The sequence below is a fragment of the Heterodontus francisci genome, chromosome 37 (genome assembly GCF_036365525.1).
Source record: "Heterodontus francisci isolate sHetFra1 chromosome 37, sHetFra1.hap1, whole genome shotgun sequence".
In the NCBI taxonomy this organism is placed as follows: domain Eukaryota; kingdom Metazoa; phylum Chordata; class Chondrichthyes; order Heterodontiformes; family Heterodontidae; genus Heterodontus; species Heterodontus francisci.
Window position 1 is genome coordinate 37541324 of NC_090407.1, and position 21901 is coordinate 37563224.

General features: G+C 42.3%; 1 protein-coding gene across 1 annotated transcript in view; it reads left to right on the plus strand.

Annotated features, from left to right (window-relative positions):
• Nucleotides 1-19108, plus strand: part of c37h1orf174 (chromosome 37 C1orf174 homolog) — a 41518-nt gene extending 22410 nt beyond the window's left edge. The window contains exons 3-5 of the mRNA XM_068017518.1: nucleotides 3303-3881; nucleotides 10375-10533; nucleotides 13007-19108. Coding sequence (XP_067873619.1) covers nucleotides 3303-3881; nucleotides 10375-10533; nucleotides 13007-13081 — 813 coding nt within the window. The 3' untranslated portion in view covers nucleotides 13082-19108. The remainder of the gene's footprint in view (nucleotides 1-3302; nucleotides 3882-10374; nucleotides 10534-13006) is intronic.
• The last annotated feature ends 2793 nt before the right edge of the window (nucleotides 19109-21901 follow it).

A 21901-nucleotide genomic window follows, 5' to 3' on the forward strand; every position in this document is an offset into this window, starting at 1 on the left:
TGAGAAGGTGGTGGTGAGCTGCCGCCTTGAACCGCTGCAGTCCATTTGGGGTAGGTATACCCACAGTGCTGTTAGGAAGGGAGTTCCAGGATTTTGACCCAGCAACAGTGAAGGAACGGCGTTACAGTTCCAAGTCAGGATGGTGTGTGACTTGGAGGGGAACTTGCAGGTGGTGGTGTTCCCATGTATTTGCTGCCCTTGTCCTTCTAGTTGGTAGAAGTCGCGGGTTTGGAAGGTGCTGTCTAAGGAGCCGGTGCATTGCTGCAGTGCATCTTGTAGATGGTACACACTGCTGGCACTGTGCGTCGGTGGTGGAGGGAGTGAATGTTTGTAGATGGGGTGCCAATCAAGCGGGCTGCTTTGTCCTGGATGGTGTTGAGCTTCTTGAGTGTTGTTGGAGCTGCACCCATCCAGGCAAGTGGAGAGTATTCCATCACATTCCTGACTTGTGCCTTGTAGATGGTGGACAGGCTTTGGGGAGTCAGGAGTTGAGTTACTCGCCTCAGGATTCCTAGCCTCTGACCTGCTCTTGTAGCCACGGTATTTAATTGGCTACTCCAGTTCAGTTTCTGGTCAATGGTAGCCCCTAGGATGTTGGTAGTGGGGGATTCAGCGATGGTAATGCTGTTGAATGTCAAGGGGAGATGGTTAGATTCTCTCTTGTTGGAGATGGTCATTGCCTGGCACTTGTGTGGCACGAATGTTACTTGCCACTTATCAGCCCAAGCCTAGATATTGTCCAGGTCTTGCTGCATTTCTACACGGACTGCTTCAGTATCTGAGGAGTCACGAATGGTGCTGAACACTGTGCAATCATGAGCAAACATCCTCACTTCTGACCTTATGATAGAAGGAAGGTCATTGATGAAGCAGCTGAAGATGGTTGGGCCTAGGACACTACCCTGAGGAACTCCTGCAGTGATGTCCTGGAGCTCAGATGATTGACCTCCAACAACCACAACCATCTTCCTTTGTGCTAGGTATGACTCCAGACAGCGGAGGTTTTTCCCCCTAATTCCCATTGACCTCCGTTTTGCTTGGGCTCCTTGATGCCATACTCGGTCAAATGCTGCCTTGATGTCAAGGGCAGTCACTCTCCCCTCACCTCGAGTTCAGCTCTTTTGTCCATGTTTGAACCAAGGCTGTAATGAGGTCAGGAGCTGAGTGGCCCTGGCGGAACCCAAACTGAGCGTCACTGAGCAGGTTATTGCTAAGCAAGTGCCGCTTGATGGCACTGTTGATGACACCTTCCATCACTTTACTGATGATTGAGAGTAGGCTGATGGGGCGGTAATTGGCCGGGTTGGACTTGTCCTGCTTTTTGTATACAGGACATACCTGGGCAATTTTCCACATTGCAGGGTAGATGCCAGTGTTGTAACTGTACTGGAACAGCTTGGCTAGGGGCGCGGCAAGTCCTGGAGCGCAGGTCTTCAGTACTATTGCCGGAATATTGTCAGGGCCCATAGCTTTTGCTGTATCCAGTGCCTTCAGTCGTTTCTTGAGATCACGCGGAGTGAATTGAATTGGCTGAAGTCTGGCATCTGTGATGCTGGGGACATCAGGAGGAGGCCAAGATGGATCATCAACTCGACACTTCTGGCTGAAGATTGTTGCAAATGCTTCAGCTTTATCTTTCGCATTGATGTGCTGGGCTCCCCCATCATTGAGGATGCAGTTTGGCACGCAGATAGTCCTGTGTTATAGCTTCACCGGGTTGATACCTCATTTTGAGGTATGCCTGGTGCTGCTCTTGGCATGCCCTCTTGCACTCTTCATTGAACCAGGGTTAGTCTCCTGGCTTGATGGTAATGGTAGAGTGGGGGATATGCCGGGCCATGAGGTTACCGATTGTGGTTGAGTACAATTCTGCTGCTGCTGATAGCCCACAGTGCCTCATGGATGCCCAGTTTTGCATTGCTAGATCTGTTCGAAATCTATCCCATTTAGCATGGTGGTAGTGCCACACAACACGACGGACGGTATGCTCAATGTGAAGGCGGGACTTTGTCTCCACAAGGACTGTGCGGTGGTCACTTCTACCAATACAGTCATGGACAGAAGCATCTGCAGCAGGCAGATTGGTGAGGATGAGGTCAAGTATGTTTTTCCCTCGTGTTGGTTCCTCCACCACCTGCCGCAGACCCAGTCTAGCAGCTATGTCCTTTAGGACTCGGCCATCTCGGTCAGTAGCGGTGCTACTGAGCCACTCTTGGTGATGGACATTGAATCCCCCACCCAGAGTACATTTTGTGCCCTTGCCACCCTCAGTGCTTCCTCCAAGTGGTGTTCAACATGGAGGAGTACTGAGTCATCAGCTGAGGGAGGGTGGTAGGTGGTAATCAGTAGGAGGTTACCTTGCCCATGTTTGACCTGATGCCATGAGACTTCATGGGGTCCGGAGTCAATGTTGAGGATTCCCAGGGCAACTCCCTCCCTACTGTATACCACTGCCGGTGGGACAGGACATACCCAGGGATGGTGATGGCAGTGTCTGGGACATTGTCTGTAAGGTATGATTCCATGAGTATGAGTTGTTTCCGGTGCCGAGGTCGATGCCGGGTGGTCCGTCCGATTTCATTCCATTTAATTGACTTCATAGCAGTCAGGTACAACTGAGTGGTTTGCTCGGCCATTTCAGAGGGCATGTAAAAGTTAACCACATTGCTGTGGGTCTGGTGTCACATCTAGGCCAGACCAGGTAAGGACAGCAGATTTCCTTCCCTGAAGGGCATTAGTGAACCAGATGGGTTTTTACAACGGACAATGGTTTTATGGCCATCATTAGACTAGCTTTTAATTCCAGATTAATTGAATTCAAATTCCACCTTCTGCTGTGGTGGGATTCGAACCCATGTCCCCAGAGAAATACCCTGGATCTCTGGGTTACTAGTCCAGTGATAATACCACTACGCCACCGCCTACCCACGTGTAATTGTGTCAGGCACCCAGCAGTGCAACTATAGATTTTGTCCTTGTATCTGGAAAGAGCATTTTGAGTTACATAACTTTGGGATGAGTGCGACTGATTTCAAATTTGTCACTGCTTGTTGTGGAACAACTTTTGGTGATGAATTAAAGTAACGCACACCAGATGTACTGCAAGTCACTAATACACCTATTGGCTTGAGTATGTTTTTTTTTCCCCAATAGCATACCAAAATGTTAAATATGCCTCACGACAATACGGAATATTATCTCATAGCTAATCAAGGTCCTCTATTTACATTGTATTCCTAATTGGAGTTGGTATTTCGAGCGTTACATTGTTTAATAATGATATGTGTGTGTTTTTGCTGCAGCTTTCACATGAAGCAATGCTGACACCGAATAAAATGGTTTCCAGTCCAAGTAACCATCCCTCAAAAAAACAGAAATGTGCAAGAGTGGAAGTGCAATCAGAGGAGAAAACTGGTGCTGCCGAGCAGGATCTGGAAGATACTGCAATTATTCTTCCTCACAAACCGTCGCACAAATCAACAGAACAAAATGAGAAGCCAATTATTCATGAGGGTTGCACAGAAGTGACCACCACAGCTCAGGAAAATGAGGCACCCTCCACAACTATCGTGGAGTGGAGAGAGACAGAAAAACAAGGAGAGCATTCAACTGAAACTGAAGAACTAACCAATAATAATGGTCCTTCAGCAGAGATATCTACTAAGAAAGTGTTGGAGATTATCAATAAGGGTATGTTGGAAAACAAGGAAGACATTGAGAGAACAGAGAAAAGTGTAGACGACACAGAAAGGAAAGATAATATGGAGATTGATCAGCCACCAGGCACCTCATTCAAAGTGGATAACAGCATTTTTCTGGATGATGACAGCAATCAGCCAATGCCTGTTGGCAAGTTCTTCGGGAATGTGGAGATAATGCAAGTAGGTGCTGTAATTTTTGTTTGTTCAGCATCCACATATAAAAAGTAGGATATCATTCAAAGTGGGAGTAAAAAAACACTGGCAAATTTTCCCTTTCAAGAAAAAAAGATGGCATACACAAGCTTTATTGGTCAAATGGTCTTCCTCCACTCTGTACATGGAAACTTGGCCTGGATGTCGGCTTTACTTTTACCCCCTATTATTGGCAGAAGTTTGTTCTATTAGAAAATGAGAGAAAACTTGTTTTGTATAATTTCATCAGCTGCAGGACAGACAGAGTAGGGGTAAAGGGTAGCTAATCAATGTGGCAGAAGGTGGTAAGTGGGCTCCCACAAGGATCAGTGCTGGCAATACTATTGTTCACAATTTATATCAACAATTTAGACCGTTGAATCAAAAATATTCTACCGCTAACCTCTAAATTTGCAGACGATATCAAATTAGGGAGGATGGTCAACTGCAACAAACTTGCAGAATGAGCACATTATTAGCAAATGAATTTCAACAGAGATAAGTGTGAGGCATTACATTTTGGTAATAAAAATAAGGAGGTCATACATTACTTAGAATATAATCTAAATGGGATAGAGAAGAAAAGAGATCGAGGAGTACAAATACACAAATCATTAATAGTTGCAGCGCAGGTCAATAAGGCCATAACAAAAGCAAACCAAGCTTTTCTAGAGGATAGAATTGAAAAGTAGAGAAGTTATTTAATATTTATAATAGGAATCTAGCAGGAGGGACCATATCGTTAATTATAACAATTTAGTAAGGATTTAATAAGTATTTTTTATTAAATAGTGCTAGAAATGTCAGTTAGAGGGGTGAAGTGCTTCACCTGTGAGATGTGGGAGGTCCTTGACGCTTCCAGCATTCCGGACGACTACATCTGCAGGAAGTGTACCCAGTTGCAGCTCCTCACAGACCGCATGGATCGGTTGGAGCAGCAACTGGATGCACTTAGGAGCATGCAAGTGGCGGAAAGCGTCATAGACAGGAGTTTTAGAGAGATGGTTACACCCAAGGTGTAGGCAGATAGATGGGTGACCGCTAAAAGGGGCAGGCAGTCAGTGCAGGAATCCTCTGGCTATCCCCCTCTCTAACAAGTATACCTTGTTGGATACTGTTGGGGGGGGATGGCCTATCAGGGGAAAACAGCTGGAGGGGCACAAATATCCTGGCTGCGAGGTTTGCTAGCGTCACTCGGGAGGGTTTAAACTAGTGTGGCAGGGGGGTGGGAACCAGAGCAGTAGGACAGCAAGTGAAATAAATGAGGGGGAACTAGTAAATAAGGCCAGTAAGACTAAGAGGAAGAGCAGGCAGGGAGATGTTGCGGAGCACATCGGGACTGGTGGTCTGAAGTGCATTTGTTTCAATGCGAGAAGTATAACAGGTAAGGCAGATGAACTGAGAGCTTGGATTAGTACTTGGTACTATGATGTTGTTGCTATTAGAGACTTGGTTGAGGGAAGGACAGGATTGGCAGCTAAATGTTCCAGGATTTAGAAGCTTCAGGCGGGATAGAGGGGGATGTAAAAGGGGTGGGGGAGTTGCATTACTGGCTAAGGAGAATATCACAGCTGTACTGCGGGAGGACACCTCGGAGGGGTCATGCAGCAAGGCAATATGGGTGGAGCTCAGGAATAGGAAGGGTGCAGTCATGATGTTGGGGGTTTACTACAGACCTCCCAACAGCCAGCGGGAGGTAGAGGAGCAGATATATAGACAGATTTTGGAAAGATGTAAAGGTAACAGGGTTGTTGTGGTGGGTGATTTTAACTTCCCCTATATTGACTGGGACTTGCTTAGTGCTAGGGGCTTCGATGGGGCAGAATTTGTAAGGAGCATCCAGGAGGGCTTCTTGAAACAATACGTAGATAGTCCAACTAGGGATGGGGCCATACTGGACCTGGTATTGGGGAATGAGCCCGGCCAGGTGGTCGAAGTTTCAGTAGGGGAGCATTTCGGGAACAGTGACCATTTCGGGAACAGTGGCCATAATTCCATTAGTTTTAAGGTACTTGTGGATAAGGATAAGAGTAGTCCTCGGGTGAAGGTGCTAAATTCGGGGAAGGCTAATTGTAACAATATTAGGCAGGAACTGAAGAATTTAGATTGGGGGCGGCTATTTGAGGGTAAATCAACATCTGACATGTGAGAGTCTTTCAAACGCCAGTTAATTAGAATCCAGGACCAGCATGTTCCTGTGAGGAAAAAGATAAGTTTGGCAAGTTTCAGGAACCTTGGATGACGTGAGATATTGTGAGCCTCGTCAAAAAGAAAAAGGAAGCATTCGTAAGGGCTGGAAGGCTAGGAACAGACGAATCCCTTGAGGAATATAAAGACAGTAGGAAAGAACTTAAGCAAGGAGTCAGGAGGGCTAAAAGGGGTTATGAGAAGTCATTGGCAACAGGATTAAGGAAAATCCCAAGGCTTTTTATACGTATATAAAGAGCAAGAGGGTAACCAGGGAAAGGGTTGGCCCACTCAAGGACAGAGAAGGGAATCTATGTGTGGAGCCAGAGGAAATGGGCAAGGTACTAAATGAGTACTAGGGAAGGGAGTGTAGATAGTCTCAGTCATCTCATTATCAAAAAGGAGGTGGTGTTGGGTGTCTTGCAAAGCATTAAGGTAGAAAAGTCCCCAGGGCCTGATGGGATCTACCCCAGAATACTGAGGGAGGCAAGGGAAGAAATTGCTGGGGCCTTGACAGAAATCTTTGCATCCTCATTGGCTACAGGTGAGGTCCCAGAGGACTGGAGAATAGCCAATGCTGTTCCTTTGTTTAAGAAGGGTAGCTAGGATAATCCAGGAAATTATAGGCCGGTGAGCCTTACGTCAGTGGTCGGTAAATTATTAGAGAGGATTCTTCGGGACAGGATTTACTCCCATTTGGAAACAAATGGACTTATTAGCAAGAGGCAGCATGGTTTTGTGAAGGGGAGGTCGTGTCTCACTAATTTGATCGAGTTTTTTGAGGAAGTGGCGAAGGTGATTGATGAAGGAAGGGCAGTGGATGTTATCTATATGGACTTCAGTAAAGCCTTTGACAAGGTCCCTCATGGCAGACTGGTACAAAAGGTGAAGTCACACGGGATCAGAGGGGAGCTGGCAAGATGGATACAGAACTGGCTCTGTCATAGAAGACAGAGGGTAGCAGTGGAAGGGTGCTTTTCTGAATGGAGGGATGTGACTAGTGGTGTTCCGCAGGGATCAGTGCTGGGACCTTTGCTGTTTGTAGTATATATAAATGATTTGGAGGAAAATGTAGCTGGTCTGATTCGTAAGTTTGCGGACGACACAAAGGTTAGTGGAGTTGCGGATAGTGTTGAGGATTGTCAGAGGATACAGCAGGATATAGATAGGTTGGAGAAATGGCAGATGGAGTTTAATCCGGACAAATGTGAGGTAATGCATTTTGGAAGGTCTAATACAGGTGGGAAGTATACAGTAAATGGCAGAACCCTAAGGAGTATTGACAGGCAGAGAGATTTGGGCGTACAGGTCCACAGGTCACTGAAAGTGGCAACGCAGGTGGATAAGGTAGTCAAGAAGGCATACGGCATGCTTGCCTTCATCGGTCGGGGCATAGAGTATAAAAATTGGCAAGTCATGCTGCAGCTGTACAGAACTTTAGTTAGGCCACACTTAGAATATTGTGTGCAATTCTGGTCGCCACACTACCAGAAGGATGTGGAGGCTTTGGAGAGGGTACAGAAGAGGTTTACCAGGATGTTGCCTGGTCTGGAGGGCATTAGCTATGAGGAGAGGTTGGATAAACTCGGGTTGTTTTCACTGGAACGACGGAGGTGGAGGTGCGACATGATAGAGGTTTACAAAGTTATGAGTGGCATGGATAGAGTGGATAGTCAGAAGCTTTTTCCCAGGGTGGAAGAGTCAGTTACTAGGGGACATAGGTTTAAGGTGAGAGGGGCAAAGTTTAGAGGGGATGTGTGAGGCAAGTTCTTTACACAGAGGGTGGTGAGTGCCTGGAACTTGTTGCCGGGGAAGGTGGTGGAAGCAGGTACCATAGAGACGTTTAAGAGGCATCTTGACAAATACATGAATAGGATGGGAATAGAGGGATACGGACCCCGGAAGTGCAGAAGGTTTTAGTTTAGGCAGGCATCAAGATCGGCGCAGGCTCGGAGGGCCGAATGGCCTGTTCCTGTGCTGTACTGTTCTTTGTTCTTTGTTATGCTAAGCTTGTATTGAACCTTGGTTAGACCACACTTGCTGTGCAGTTCTGGGTGCTATATTGTGGAAAGGATATGGAGGCAATGGAGAGGGTGCAAAAAGGACTTGCAAGGATGGTACCAAAACTGAGAGGTTATACTTTTCAGGAAAGATGAACAGGCTGGGTCTCTTTTCTCTTGTAAAGAGAAGGCTGAGGGGTTGATCTAATATAGGTCTTTTAAAATTATGAAAGGTTTTGCTGGAACAGGCACAGTGAGTATATTTCCACTTGTGGGGAAGAGCAAAACTAGAGACCATCGATATAAGGTAGTCACCAAGAAATCAAACCTGGAATTCAGAAGAAACTCTTTATCCAGAGAGTGGTGAGCATATGGAACTCGCTGCCACAGGGAGTAGTTGAGGCTAATAATACAGATGCATTTAAGGGGAAGCTAGATGAACATGTGAGGGAGAAGGGATTAGAGGGTTGTACTGTTGGAGTTCGATGAGGAAGGATGGGAGGAGGCTCGAGTGGAGCATAAACACCGGCATGGACTGATGGGCCGAATGGCATGTTTCTGTGCTGTATATTCTATGTAATTTTATGCAAGTTATCATCTTTGTAAAAGATTTCAAAATGTGTAAATCTGAGTTTCAAATGAGCAACTTTTAAAGTCATCACCATTGACTTTGTTTGAAGAATGTGTTGTCGTTTTGACATTTCAGTGGAGGCTTATTGCCACTGCAGTCACTTCAGTTTATGCTAAAGTTTAGTTTCAAGATCTTAGCATGGGATATTACCAGTGGCTGACTTCCACCAGAAGTGTTTGCTTTGTTAATATTGTTGCACAATTTGCTAAGATATATCGTTACAGGCAGTCTTAGTAAGGTTTGTCATTAACACCAAATCCTCTGTAAGGAGTCTTTCTGATTAGAGTGTCTTTACTTGATGCTTAAATGACAGACACTCTGACTTCCAGCGTAAGCTCCATGATTAAAAAGCGAAACAGGTGTAGAAAAAGTGGTCCCAAGATCAATCCAAAAGAACCAAATTAATTAGTTGATTTACATTTTACATTAACTCAAAAGCTGGGGATAAAGTTTTGGTTTTCTTGCAGAGTTGAATACCTCCTTCAGCTCAAGCCACAATACAGCTTCGACCCAGGTTCTTTATTTGCTTCAAAACAATTTTAAGTCAACAAAGGGAAGTTACTAAGGGACTCAAACCATTAAAAGTAATGCAATATCCCTTTCTAGCTATTCTACCAATTCTAGACCATTTACCAAAGCACACATTCACGTCTCTAGTGGGGCAGTATCCATCTGTTTTATGAAACTCCTTGGTGCCACCATTGCCTTCTCCTTAAAGAGAGATTTAAGTGAAATGGAAATTGCTTAATAGCCTTGTCAAGAGGAGCCATGGGCAGGTGTGCTTGTGCATTAGCAAATGATGGTATCAGAAAACATAGCAACTAATATATATGTGTGTGTGTACATAATACTCTTCCTACAGTTCTCCAATTTGCCCTCTTTCGGACATGCTTTTACTTAATGGATGATTTGCTGCTCTTTGTCTAGCACCATAGAGGAATTGATGACAGGTGAAGTCAGAAGGGCTTTACTACGGCTAAAATTAGTCTGTCATTTTTTCAAAAAAATTTGAACCACAGTCTATTTGAATCCAACACCTGGCAATAAGTTGAGACCTGTCAGATTAGGTTCTTATTATCCATGAGGTAGTTTTAAAGTTTTAAAACATACATTGATTTTTAAAAATATTATTGAGGGAAATCTGCCAGTTTTTATAGTTATGGTAAAAGTGAAGTGCATTGAAGAAACTCTCAAAAATTACACGATTACTGATTCAAAATTTGAGCTTTAGCATTGAATCTTGAAAGCCCAAATTTGGATACTTGTGAAACTGAAATCAATATAATGTACAGATGTTAAAATTCTGAATAACTCCAATGACAGTGGCTTGTAATCCCCAGAGTCGTGGAGATTAGTATTCCTCTATGTTAATGACGAGGACAAGCACTGCTGCCATCTCTCTGCACCTGATCGAGTCAGTGCAGTACCATCACATCACCAACAGCTCCCTACCCCACTTCCTCGCACCACCCCCCCCCCACCCACCCCCCCCCCCCACCAACAAGAATATGCCCAAGACTGTCAGAAATAGCACATCGCCCTCACTGGAACTTTGATACAATGCACTCTTGTGCCAAATGTCTCATATAAAACATTTTTGGCTACAAGGGAAAGCAGATACATTTTAACCTTTATAAAAGATATAGCATGATGAATGTTTCAGGACCTTCCGCAGTCAGTACCACTCCTGGATTCTGTCACCAGGCGAGAGTATAGGAGGCGACATTTCATTGCAAAAGATGAAGAGGATGAAGAACTGGAGGACAGGGCAGTTGATGAGACGGCAGGAGAGCCAAGAGTTGTGCCTCCTTCAGAAAATGAGGTATGATACTACTGCTGTGTTCTAGCTGCTATAGAGGTTTATTTTAATACGATGGAGTGCTTTTGGTCAGCATACAGCAACAAGAATAGTGATACCGAGTCAATGCAAGTGCTGCATGATTCAGCTCATGGCTGACATTAGTTCAGCGAACAGAAGCAAAATACTGATGCTGCAAATCTGAAATAAAAACAGAAGACGTGGCAAATGTTCAGCTTTGGCAGCATCTGTGGAGAGAGAAACAGTTAACGTTTCAAGTAAATTGGTCTACTATCCAAACAGGAATGGATGGATTTCTACATGGATTTTAGTAAGGCATTTGACAAGGTCCCACATGGCAGACTGGTCAGTAAAATGAAAGCCCATGGGATACAGGGGAATGTGGCAGGTTGGATCCAGAATTGGCTCAGTGACAGGAAACAAAGGGTAGTAGTCGACAAATGTTTTTGCGAATTGAAAGCTGTTTCCAATAGCGTTCCACAGGATTCAGTGTTGGGTCCCTTGCTGTTTGTGGTATATATTAATGATTTGGACTTAAATGTGGGAGGCATAATTGGGAAATTTGCTCATGACACAAAAATTGGCCGTGTAGTTGATAGTGAAGAGGATGGCCGTAGACTACAGAAAGATATCAGTGATTTGGTTGAGTGGGCGGAAAAGTGGTAGAGGAAGTGAGAGACCTTGGGGTGCATGTCCACAGGTCCCTGAAGGTGGCAGGACAGGTAGGTAGAGTGGCAAAGAAGGCACATGGAATGCTTTCCTTTATTGGCTGAGGTATAGAGTTCAAAAGCAGGGATGTAATGCTGGAACTGTATAAAGCGCTGGTTAGGCCACAGCTGGAGTATTGCGTACAGTTCTGGTCACCGCATTGCAGAAAGGACATAATTGCTCTGGAGAGTGTACAGAGGAGAATTACAAGAAAGTTGCCAGGGCACGAAAGTTGCAGCTATGAGAAAAGATTGGATATGCTAGGGTTGTTTTCCTTAGAACAGAGGAGGCTGAGGGGTGACTTAATTGAGGTGTACAAAATTATGAGGGGCCCAGATAGAGGAAGGACCTGTTTCCCTTAGCAGAGAGGTCAATTACTAGGGGGCACAGATTTAAGGTGATTGGTAGAAGGATCAGAGGGGACATCATGAAAAACGTTTTCACTCGGAGAGTGGTGGGTGTCTGGAATTCACTGCCAGGAATGTTGGAGGCAGAAACACTCAATTCTTTTAAAAGGTACCTGGACATGCACATGAAGTCCTGTAACCGGCAAGGCTATGGACCAGGCGCTGGAAGGTGGAATTAGATTGGGCGGCCAGTCTATGGCCAGCACAGACACGATGGGCTGAATGGCCTCCTTCTGTGCCATAATTTTTCTATGGTGGGATAAATAAAATGGCAAGGACGTAGAAGCACTTTGTGTTGAAATTATACCCAGTCCCCTCCATAGCAGAGTATCCTTTTCCATTAAGAATTGGTCCAGAATTTGAATAATGTGAAATAGTTCAAGTCTTGTTCCACATCTCAATGTTATAAGTTTGATTTTTGGTGAAGTTGAATACAATAACCAACTTATCAATATTAATATTCCATCATTAAGTAGGGCGAGACACCAACTGACCACAGTGGTGCAGTGGTTAGCACCGCAGCCTCACAGCTCCAGCGACCCGGGTTCAGTTCTGGGTACTGCCTGTGTGGAGTTTGCAAGTTCTCCCTGTGTCTGCGTGGGTTTTCGCCGGGTACTCCGGTTTCCTCCCACCACCGAAAGACTTGCAGGTTGATAGGTAAATTGGCCATTATAAATTGCCCCTAGTATAGGTAGGTGGTCGGAGAATATAGGGACAGATGGGGATGTGATAGGAATATGGGATTAGTGTAGGATTAGTATAAATGGGTGGTTGATGGTCGGCACAGACTCGGTGGGCCGAAGGGCCTGTTTCAGTGCTGGATCTCTTAAAAAAAAAAAAAAATTTTTTTTAAATAAAAAAAGAGACTGCATCCATGGGAGAAGTTGGACAAGAGCCTTTTAAAAAAAAAACTAAAAAATAAGATAGTCCAAAAATGCACATTTTCAAGTGCTTAGCTTTCAACCAAAATAGAGGGCATTTAATTCCTGACGGTGCCTTAGGGCTAGTGAGATAAATGTGGAACAATGAAAATAAAATTGCTTTACTCATGTGTATTATGCTTCCTGATGGTGAGTTGTAGAATGCAATGGCAGCTGTTGTGGAGAATTTCTCACTAGCCTGGACTCAGTCCCACCTTGCTGGCTCGAGGAGGATGTGTTGAAGCCAGTGGCATTGAAAAGAAGAACCTGGGGGAAAGAAAAAAGTCCTGTGGTTGAGCCATAGAATAGCAAAAGTATCTGAGGCTTTGAAGGAATTCAAGGCCGATACTGCCATGGGGTTTATGAATTGACCTTAGTCATCTTTTAAGGAAGATGAAAAGTACAAGTCTAGCAACTAATTGTAATGTTTTGTCTTCAAAGGTGCCTGTGGGAACTGAAACAAAAGTAAATTCTTTGCAGCAAAATACAGCGGACATGGTGGAGAAGTGTTTGTGATGGTCTGTCAAAGCGCAAATGGAAACTGTTAACCAGTCAAGTCAAACCAAAGATGTCTGATTTCAAGCCTAATAATAGCGAAGCCTTTAATATGTGGCCTGGCATGTTATGGAAGCCAATTTTGCTAGTCACCCAGCTAATGCATTTTCTATGATTGCACATCATAAATCTGTGGTATTTAGTAATCAAAATTGTGGCTTAAAGTTATTTCAGCTGTATTCTGTGATTTCATGCTATATCTTGCTTTTATAATAGTTTTTAAAATTAAATTTGCACTTAAAATAAAACAGACTTGGCATTTACATCTACAGCTATTAATAGAGCAATAAATCAAAATAACGATGGTTATACATCAACTGTCTAAAGTTAGTAGTGGAAGTAAATGTTGGGTTAGGTTTGGCATTTGTGTAGAGTCTTTGCCAAGTCCTCAGATCGTTCTCCACTTAAAATCATAACTGCAATTTTAAACTAAGACAAAGCCCTTTATATAATTGCTTTTATGGATTCTGTATATAGTCATTCTCTGGAATAATTACTGATTTAAGTTGAGAGAGTTTAGCTGAATATCGCATTTTAAATTGTAGTACGGTTTGGAAAAATATCTTTTGCACAGATTCCTCTGGTTATACTAAAATTACTTATCCATCCATTGTTATCTGAGAAAGCATTGCATACTTGAGATAATGTATTCATGTGAATCCAGTGAATGGTTTGCAATTCTTTGCAAATGGTTCTCTTTCTTAAGGTCAGTAATATGGAGTGGTGGTATCTTTGTAAATACAGAGAAACGTTGCTATGAATGGTGACTGAAATGAAATGACAATTTCTTTTTCAATATTGAGCAATTATTGCACAGTATTGGAACATGATAGTCAACTACAGCAAAAATAAACACAAGAAACTGCAGTCCTCACTCTGTGACTGTGTTCAAAACTTAATGCAAAGAATAAGTTGAACATTTCATTTTTTTGATTGAGTCATTTATCTTAATTAGTGCGGTAGGTATTTGTTAACAATTAACAGGGATGATTGACCACCCTTTTCCAGAATACTCCTAATCTTGGTAGAGAAGACTACAACCCCAAATATCAGTAAAATGACTTTTATTTTAGCTCAGTCTTTCAGTTATCCTCTGTTGTGTTTGTTTAATCGGTTATGGTGAAATTCATTTAAGTTTTTTAGTAAAATTAAAAGGCTTTGTTGTGTCCTATTCTGTTGCTTTACCAGTTTGCTATGCAGTAAAGGGAGAACATTATTAGATTTGTTAACTCTCAAATTGATATTTATTTGTGTGTGCAAGTCCTTTTTCAGGTTTTTTTGGGGTTACCCTGTGTCTGCTATCAGTCCCCTGCCAATGCTTCTTGAAATTATTCAGTAGGAAGTGTGCAGTAAGCTTTGATTCTCCCGCCATCTGGGTATTGTGCCTGATCTTCACTTAGCCCCCTGTCTCCCATGTGGAATTAATGATGATGGCAACACCCTTTCGGAGAATTACTACCTCCTTTCCATCCCTGGAATAATGCCCTAAGCCATGATTTATTAATCAATTGTGATGTCCCTGCTGCAGTTAAATTATGGAACTTGATATTAAATATTTTGTTTCAATCATATATTCAAGCCTGCTGTATAACCTTCAAAATGCCAAAACATAAACCTAATACAGTTTTTAATATGCAGTTAAAATAGGTGGAGAGTTGTGAACAGTGTTTTCTTCAAGCTGATATACAGAACTGAATGTATAGCACATTTTTTTTTACTGTTCATAAGCTACAAGAAGAAATTTGGTTGACCTGTTGGAAAGCTAAATATCAAGTGATGTAGTTCTGAGGTTCAATTCAGAAATAGTTACTTTTTTCAATAAACCGTCAAAATCAGTTCTTTTATCTGATTATATTGTGTGGCTTCAACTAAATAGACTTTTTAATGTTAGCTCTTTCTGAAAAATAAAATTGTTCTACTTGAACTCATTAATTTAAGAGTAGGTTTGGGCATTTGCGTTCTGAGACCATTGTGGATTATGATACTTCTAACTCATTAACTGTGGGCTAAGTTGCTCTACTGTTCACATTGGACAGGAATCCTCATTATCGAAATCATATTGGACATGGACTAGAATGTTGGATGACAGACAGGAGGAATTTGAAAAGGGTTGGGGAAAATAAGATAAAAGGACAGGAAATAAATGTGTTAAATGGTGTGCATAGGTAGGGCAGCCAGAGGAAACTTATTAGTTTGGTCAGAAGAGGCACAGAAACAGCAAATGAGATGCTTGTTGCAGGAGATAGACCCAGTGAAGGAAGAAACATAAATATATTTAAGTAAATGGTTGGTACTCCATTCTGTATAATCCTGTGGTTTATGCTAATGATCCAAGTGATAAGTTAACATGTTTTTAAGATTGTTTGGAACTTTATTCTTGGAATTAGAAAGTTTTTTTTTGTTAAATCTGGAGTGTTGGTCCCGATCATCAGAATGTAATCTTTCCCCTTCTGTTGTTGATATTATGTCTTTAACAAGTAGGCGGCAATAAATTGCCTATTTTTACGTATGGCAGATAAATGTTGAGTAGCTTACATCAGAAATAAATCATTGCTGCTCTACTGATTTGCGATTTTAATTTCATTTTATGTTCCCTTTGCCTGTTCCTCTCTTTTCCTTTCTCCCAGTCCCATGAACTGGGTTGTGGGAGCCCTCCCAACATATAGGACTAACAGCTCTATCATCTGATATAACGATCGGTACAGAGCATGGAAGGAATATCAGACTATTAATCAGCCCGAAAATCCTTCCACTACTTCATACTATTCTGCAAGGGAATAGAGTGAAGATGCGCTAAAAAAAAAATGTCATTTTCTATTCCCTGACTGAAAACCATCCCACTCCCTCCTCACATCAGCACTGCTGTGAACCCGTCACTATGATGTGTATCTTCTCCAATTGATGCCTCCCCCAGGTGACCCAGCTGAGATCAGGTATTCATCATGTGGAGAATTATGAGGTAAAAAGAAAAAGACTTGCATTTCTATTGGATCTTTCACAGCCTCAAGATGTCCAAAAGCACTTTACAGCCAATGAAGTACTTTCTGAAGTGTGGTCACTGTTGTAATGTAGGAAGTGCAGCAGCCAATTTGCGCACAACAAACTCCCACAAACAGCAATGTGATAAAGATCACATAATCTGTTTTAATTATGTTGATTGAGTGATAAATATTGGCCAGGACACCAGGGGAAACTCTCCTGCTCCTCTTCATATAGTTCCATGGGACTTTTTATTTATTTATTTATTTAGAGATACAGCACTGAAACAGGCCCTTCGGCCCACCGAGTCTGTGCCGACCAACAATCACCCATTTATACTAATCCTACATTAATCCCATATTCCCTATCACATCCCCACGATTCTCCTACCACCTACCTACACTAGGGGCAATTTACAATGGCCAATCTACCTATCAACCTGCAAGTCTTTGGCGGTGGGAGGAAACCGGAGCACCCGGCGGAAACCCATGCGGTCACAGGGAAAACTTGCAAACTCCGCACAGGCAGGATCCAGAATTGAACCCGGGTCACTGGAGCTGTGAGGCTGCGGTGCAAACCACTGTACCACAATGTCCACAATAGGGGGCAGACAGGGCCCTCAGTTTAACACTTCATCCAAGACAGCACCTCCAACATTAACACTCCCTCAGTATTGTACTGGAGCATCAACCTAGAACAGATGCTCAGTTCTCTAGAATGGAACTTAAACCCACAGTCTTCTGACTCAGAGGCCAGAGTGCTACCAATGAGCCAGGGATAATTGGAGGTTGTATTCCACTCCCACCACTCCTACTGTACTGCGTAATGTATTATTGCACAATGGCCCCACCGTGGTCCAGAATTGCTCAGACCTCCTCCACCCAGTAAAAGGCACTTAAAAAAAAACCTTTACTGTGCTTCATTCTTTGTTTCCATTACTTAATCTTACGTAGTTTGACTTAAGTGCTGTCTCATATTCGTGCACAGTTCCAATCCAAAGCTGGATCTTTTCCCACATGGAATGTACTGTGCAATAACACCAATCTGTGTCTAATTATAAACTGAAATATAAGACCAAGCAATAACAATGATAAGAGGAGCTTTCACTAATTTAAGTTTGTTGCACTGACTTTCTACATAAGGTAAAGTACTCCATTTATATCCCATTCACAATTACCTTTCTTTTGAGGTTATACTGGCATTACTATCAACTTTTATTTCCTCAAGTGCTAGAAATGAATCAGGTACAACTGATGCTAGTTAAGAAGAATTGACTAAGATCCGGTGCGTTTGCAGTGCAGCAGATCTGGGTCCTCTTAAGTGTGGCTGTGTAGGTGCACAAGACTGATATTTAAGTGATAACATTTTGCTGTACCTGTGTCTCTAAAAACAAGTGTGCATCGGGTGAAATGGTTTGGAAACTAAAGGCCAAAATAAATGCAGATCGCCTGCTTTATGATTGAGGTCGCCTTGCCCACATAACTCTCTCTCCAGGAACAATTGTGCTCTTTTACTAAGATTTAGATTTTAAAACACATTCAATGTTTGTCAGATAAGTAGTCAGTCTATTTACAGAGGATCAAAGTTGGATTCTAGCTAGGCACGTACCTCTTGTAAGTCCTATACTGTCTTTCATTATACAATTTACTTAATACAATGGATGCTGATTGATTTCTTTGAAGAGGTTAGATTAAGAATGTGCTATGCCTCCCTCCCACAATGATGGATCAGCAAGTTGAGAAGTGAATAAGCCTTACTGAGCAGGACTGTCCCAAATTCAACCCAGAGTCTGTACTGAGTTAGCTGATCTCAGCTGGAGTGGTGGCAGGGCAACTACAATTAGCTTTAAACCTCTTGGGTTAAGGAGAATGAATTGGGCCAGGTTATTGATGCTAATTGGTATCTAGTGACCCTAGGTGGACATACATGCACATGTTGGCATGTGGGCAGATCTGTCTCAGCAACAATCCCCCTATAGTAAACATGGCTGCCAGCACACTCTGTCAAAGTTCACACATGAATAATGGTTACTTGGATTCGGTACTGAAGGGCAATGAGTATCCAAAGATGCATTGCCTTTCGGACAGTAGAGGAAGAAATGGGACAAAACTGGTTGCGGGGTGGGATGATGTTGGGTGGGGAAGACTGATGTAAAATGTATCAAATAAAATAGGTGGAGTGTACTGTCAATACCATCTCAGCATTTTTTTTAAAGTTAGAGTAAAAATAATGAACCTTTTCAGCTTATATTGGTGTAAATTGTGCTGTAAAAAACAAAATAAAAATTGAGCTTTGTAATTCATACTATTTTTGATATTTGCACTATAAAATTTAGAGAAAGATGTTTATAAATCCAGAGATTGAAAAGTTTTTGTTCTCATGGATCAATGTTTAATGAATTTAGATTTGATTTTTATTTCCTTGCCTCAGATATTGCCTCCCAACAGCTGCATCTAGTTTAAAGGTACAGGAATCTTGGTAGTACAGAACTTGAGAATTGCTGAAAAAAGAGGCATGCTGTTGAAGCTTTTAATCTTGCACTCATCAGGACAGATGCAAGAATGCCAAATTTCAAAGGGAACAACAATTTATCCTGCATGAGAAAAGGGTCCTGATTGGTTGGCAAGTCGACTCTCGTCAACTTGAACAAAAGCTTGGGGGACAATAGTTCCCTGGTGCATTCTCCATGACACCTCAACCAATCAGAGTCGACTTGCCAACCAATCAACACCCTTTTCGCATGCAGGATAAATTGTTGCTGCCTTTGAAATTTGGCATTCTTGCGTCTGTCCTGATGAGTGCAAGACGAAAAGCTTTGACAACATGTCTTTTCTTTTTAAGCAATGTCCAGGAATCTGTTTGGTGAGGGTCATTTTTGTAGACCCATATGAATAAGTAAGGAATTAACTTAAGCAGTGGATTTGTTTGATTGTTGGAGTGTACACAAAATTTATGTATCATATGCTTGAATATTCTATTTGTAAAATTGATTTAAAGAAAATAAACAGTTCTGGTAGAAACCTGTGAGTCATTGTTTTCATGCTCCATTACCTTAATATTGCCTTAGAAATAAAATCAATCTGGTTTCCAAAGATTTTTATTTTTCATTCCTAGTTACAATCTTTGCTTTTTTATAGCAATTACATAGGAAATAATAAATTGTTTCCAACAAATGTCTGCTGTAAATTTTACAATGCTTAAAAGTTAGGTTCAAACATATTCTATGGAACTTGGATGAACAGCATAAAGTCATTCCAGAATTCCATGTACAAGGCAGAGTCAAAGTGAAATTGAAATGCCCAAGTTCCTTTGAGGAACTGTGCTGCGTGATCTAATAGGCACCGAGAAACCAGCAAGTTCCAAATTCAATCCCTTGACTCATTTAGGTAATAGCAGAGTTGGGGCCCTGTCCCTGGCTTCAGTATCCTTGTGCAAAGAAAGAACACATTGATCCATGTTTTTCTTGAAAACGGGCACTTCAATCTCACTTAGTTTCTGCCATGTATGTGGAATTCTGTAATAACTTTCTGCTCTTCTGCGTAAAAGCAGTCTTCAAATTTCATTTGAGAGCACAACAACTTGCATTTGTGTAGCGTCTTGAATGTAGAAAAGCATTCAAAGGAGCATGATAAGCAAAAACTTAACACCGAGCCCAAGAAGAAGGTTCTCTCTCCTTCGATGCTGCTTGACCTGCTGAGTAGTTCCAACATTTTCTGCTTTTATTATCAAAGGAGAGGTTTAGAGGGCTGATCAAAAGCTTGGGCAAAGAGTTAAGTTTTAAAGAGGGTCTTAAAGGAGGGCAGAGGTCAAGAGGTTTAGGGTGAGAATTCCAGAGCATAGGGCTTAAGTGGCGAAAAGCACAGCCACCAATTCTGGGATGAAGGGAATAGGTGATGCTTAAGAGGCCAGAGTTGGAGGCACAAAGAGTTCTGAGAAGGTTGTTGGGTTGCAGGAGGTTGCTGAGATGGTGGTGGGTGGGGCAGGGAGAAGACCATGGAAGGATTTGAACACTGAGAAAAAATTTAAACTTGAAGCTGCAGCTATGAAGGAATTATAAATTATAGTTGCAGAATGGTGTCTCCATGTAAATCAATTGGAACTTCTTCAAAGCACTTTGTTTTAATTGGATTACAGCTAAAAACTGCTATTTCTTCATGCAATTGAAATTAATTTTAATTGTTTTATATCAAACATTTATAAAGTATTGTTTTCATGGTTACTCTAAGTCTGAGACTGACTCCTCCTTCGCCCCAAAGGTTTTGACAAGCACGATAAGCAACAAGTAATTTGGAATACAAGACAATGTGGATGGTAAGGTGTTGCCTTCGGGGCTGATCCAGGGGATCTTGGCAGAGGCTGAGAAGAGGCAACAGCTGTTAGGGATGGTTAAAGTCAGAGCCCATTCTAAAATCGCCCCAGGCCATTGAGCAAAACAAGGCAGATCAGCTAGCTAAGAAGTTCAAAATTGCTCTAGAAGTATGGGAACCACTGTAGCCTTGTAGTGCCTGATAAGATCAAAGTGAATCATCCCTCAAATCATGCAGGGGTGCAGCATGAGGATCCTCAGACGAAATCAGTCCAGGCAGCCATTAAAGGAGAGAACTCTAGACGCAAAGATGCCTTTAACAGAAAAGACAATTTCACCATACAAGATATCAAAGATATCAGGGTATATGGGTGGTCCTGCAGTCACTTCGTAATGAGCTGGTCTGTTGAGCCTGCGCTTCTAGTGGGTGCCAGAATGGTCACGGCCTGGTCCAAAGGTGAATGCAGCAGATGTGGTGGCCTTGTATGGATGAGAATGGGAATGCCATTATTAACTACTGTCTCGCTTGTGCCCAGTATCCCAGCATCCATGGCTGTGAAGAAACTTGCAGATTGATTACACTGGCCCATTTCAGAGAACTCAGAAGGGTAACCAGTAAGTCTAAGTTATAATTGACTGTTTTTTGAAATGAGGTTAAGTAGCAAGCATCAGAAATTTAACAAATAAAAACAAAATACTGCTGATGCTGGAAATCTGAAATAAAAACAAGAAATGCTGGAAATACTCAGCAGGTCTGGCAGCATTTGAGAAGAGAGAAGCAGAGTTAACGTTTCAGGTTAGTGACCCTTCTTGAGAGAAAAAAGATAAATTAGTCTATGATAGATGTGGAGGCGTTTAACCTTACTTTCCCACTTGGTGTCGAATAAATAAAGACTTCTGCCCCTGGACTCGATAGTTTTATTAGTCTATCTAAACATAAATAGAATTACCAATTACAAGCAATACATTGAAACATAAACGCAGCATCCACAGGTACCAACAGTACAACCTCAATATCTGTATGCAGGACTCTAAGGTGCTCAATGTTCCTCCTATTAATGGCACTGGCGTCATGAGCAACGTACCCTCTCATTGTCTTTTGGAGTACGCAGTCGATATGTTTAAGTATCACGACCCTTTACATTTTTTTGTGCTGTGCATGTGTACAGCGTGCTTGGAAAATTTCAGGTTGTTGCATAGCCACACAGCTTAGAGGGAACATTGGTCATGAGTAACTCAGAGAGCTCTGCCTAACTGAGGGCTCGGCTTTCATAATAATATTAGATATTCTGTCTCTTTAAATCTCGGATATTCTATATACTTGGTTGGTGATATGATGATCTCACCCACCAGGACAAAGGATGCTTTTTATGCTAAGGGCTTCACAAGATGTTTAACTTACTGAACAGACCTTGAGGCAGATAATGCATTAATCCTCCCTTTTTCCCTTTATGTTGCTGTAGTTGTAGTTTTCCAGCTGTTGTGCTGGTAGTTTT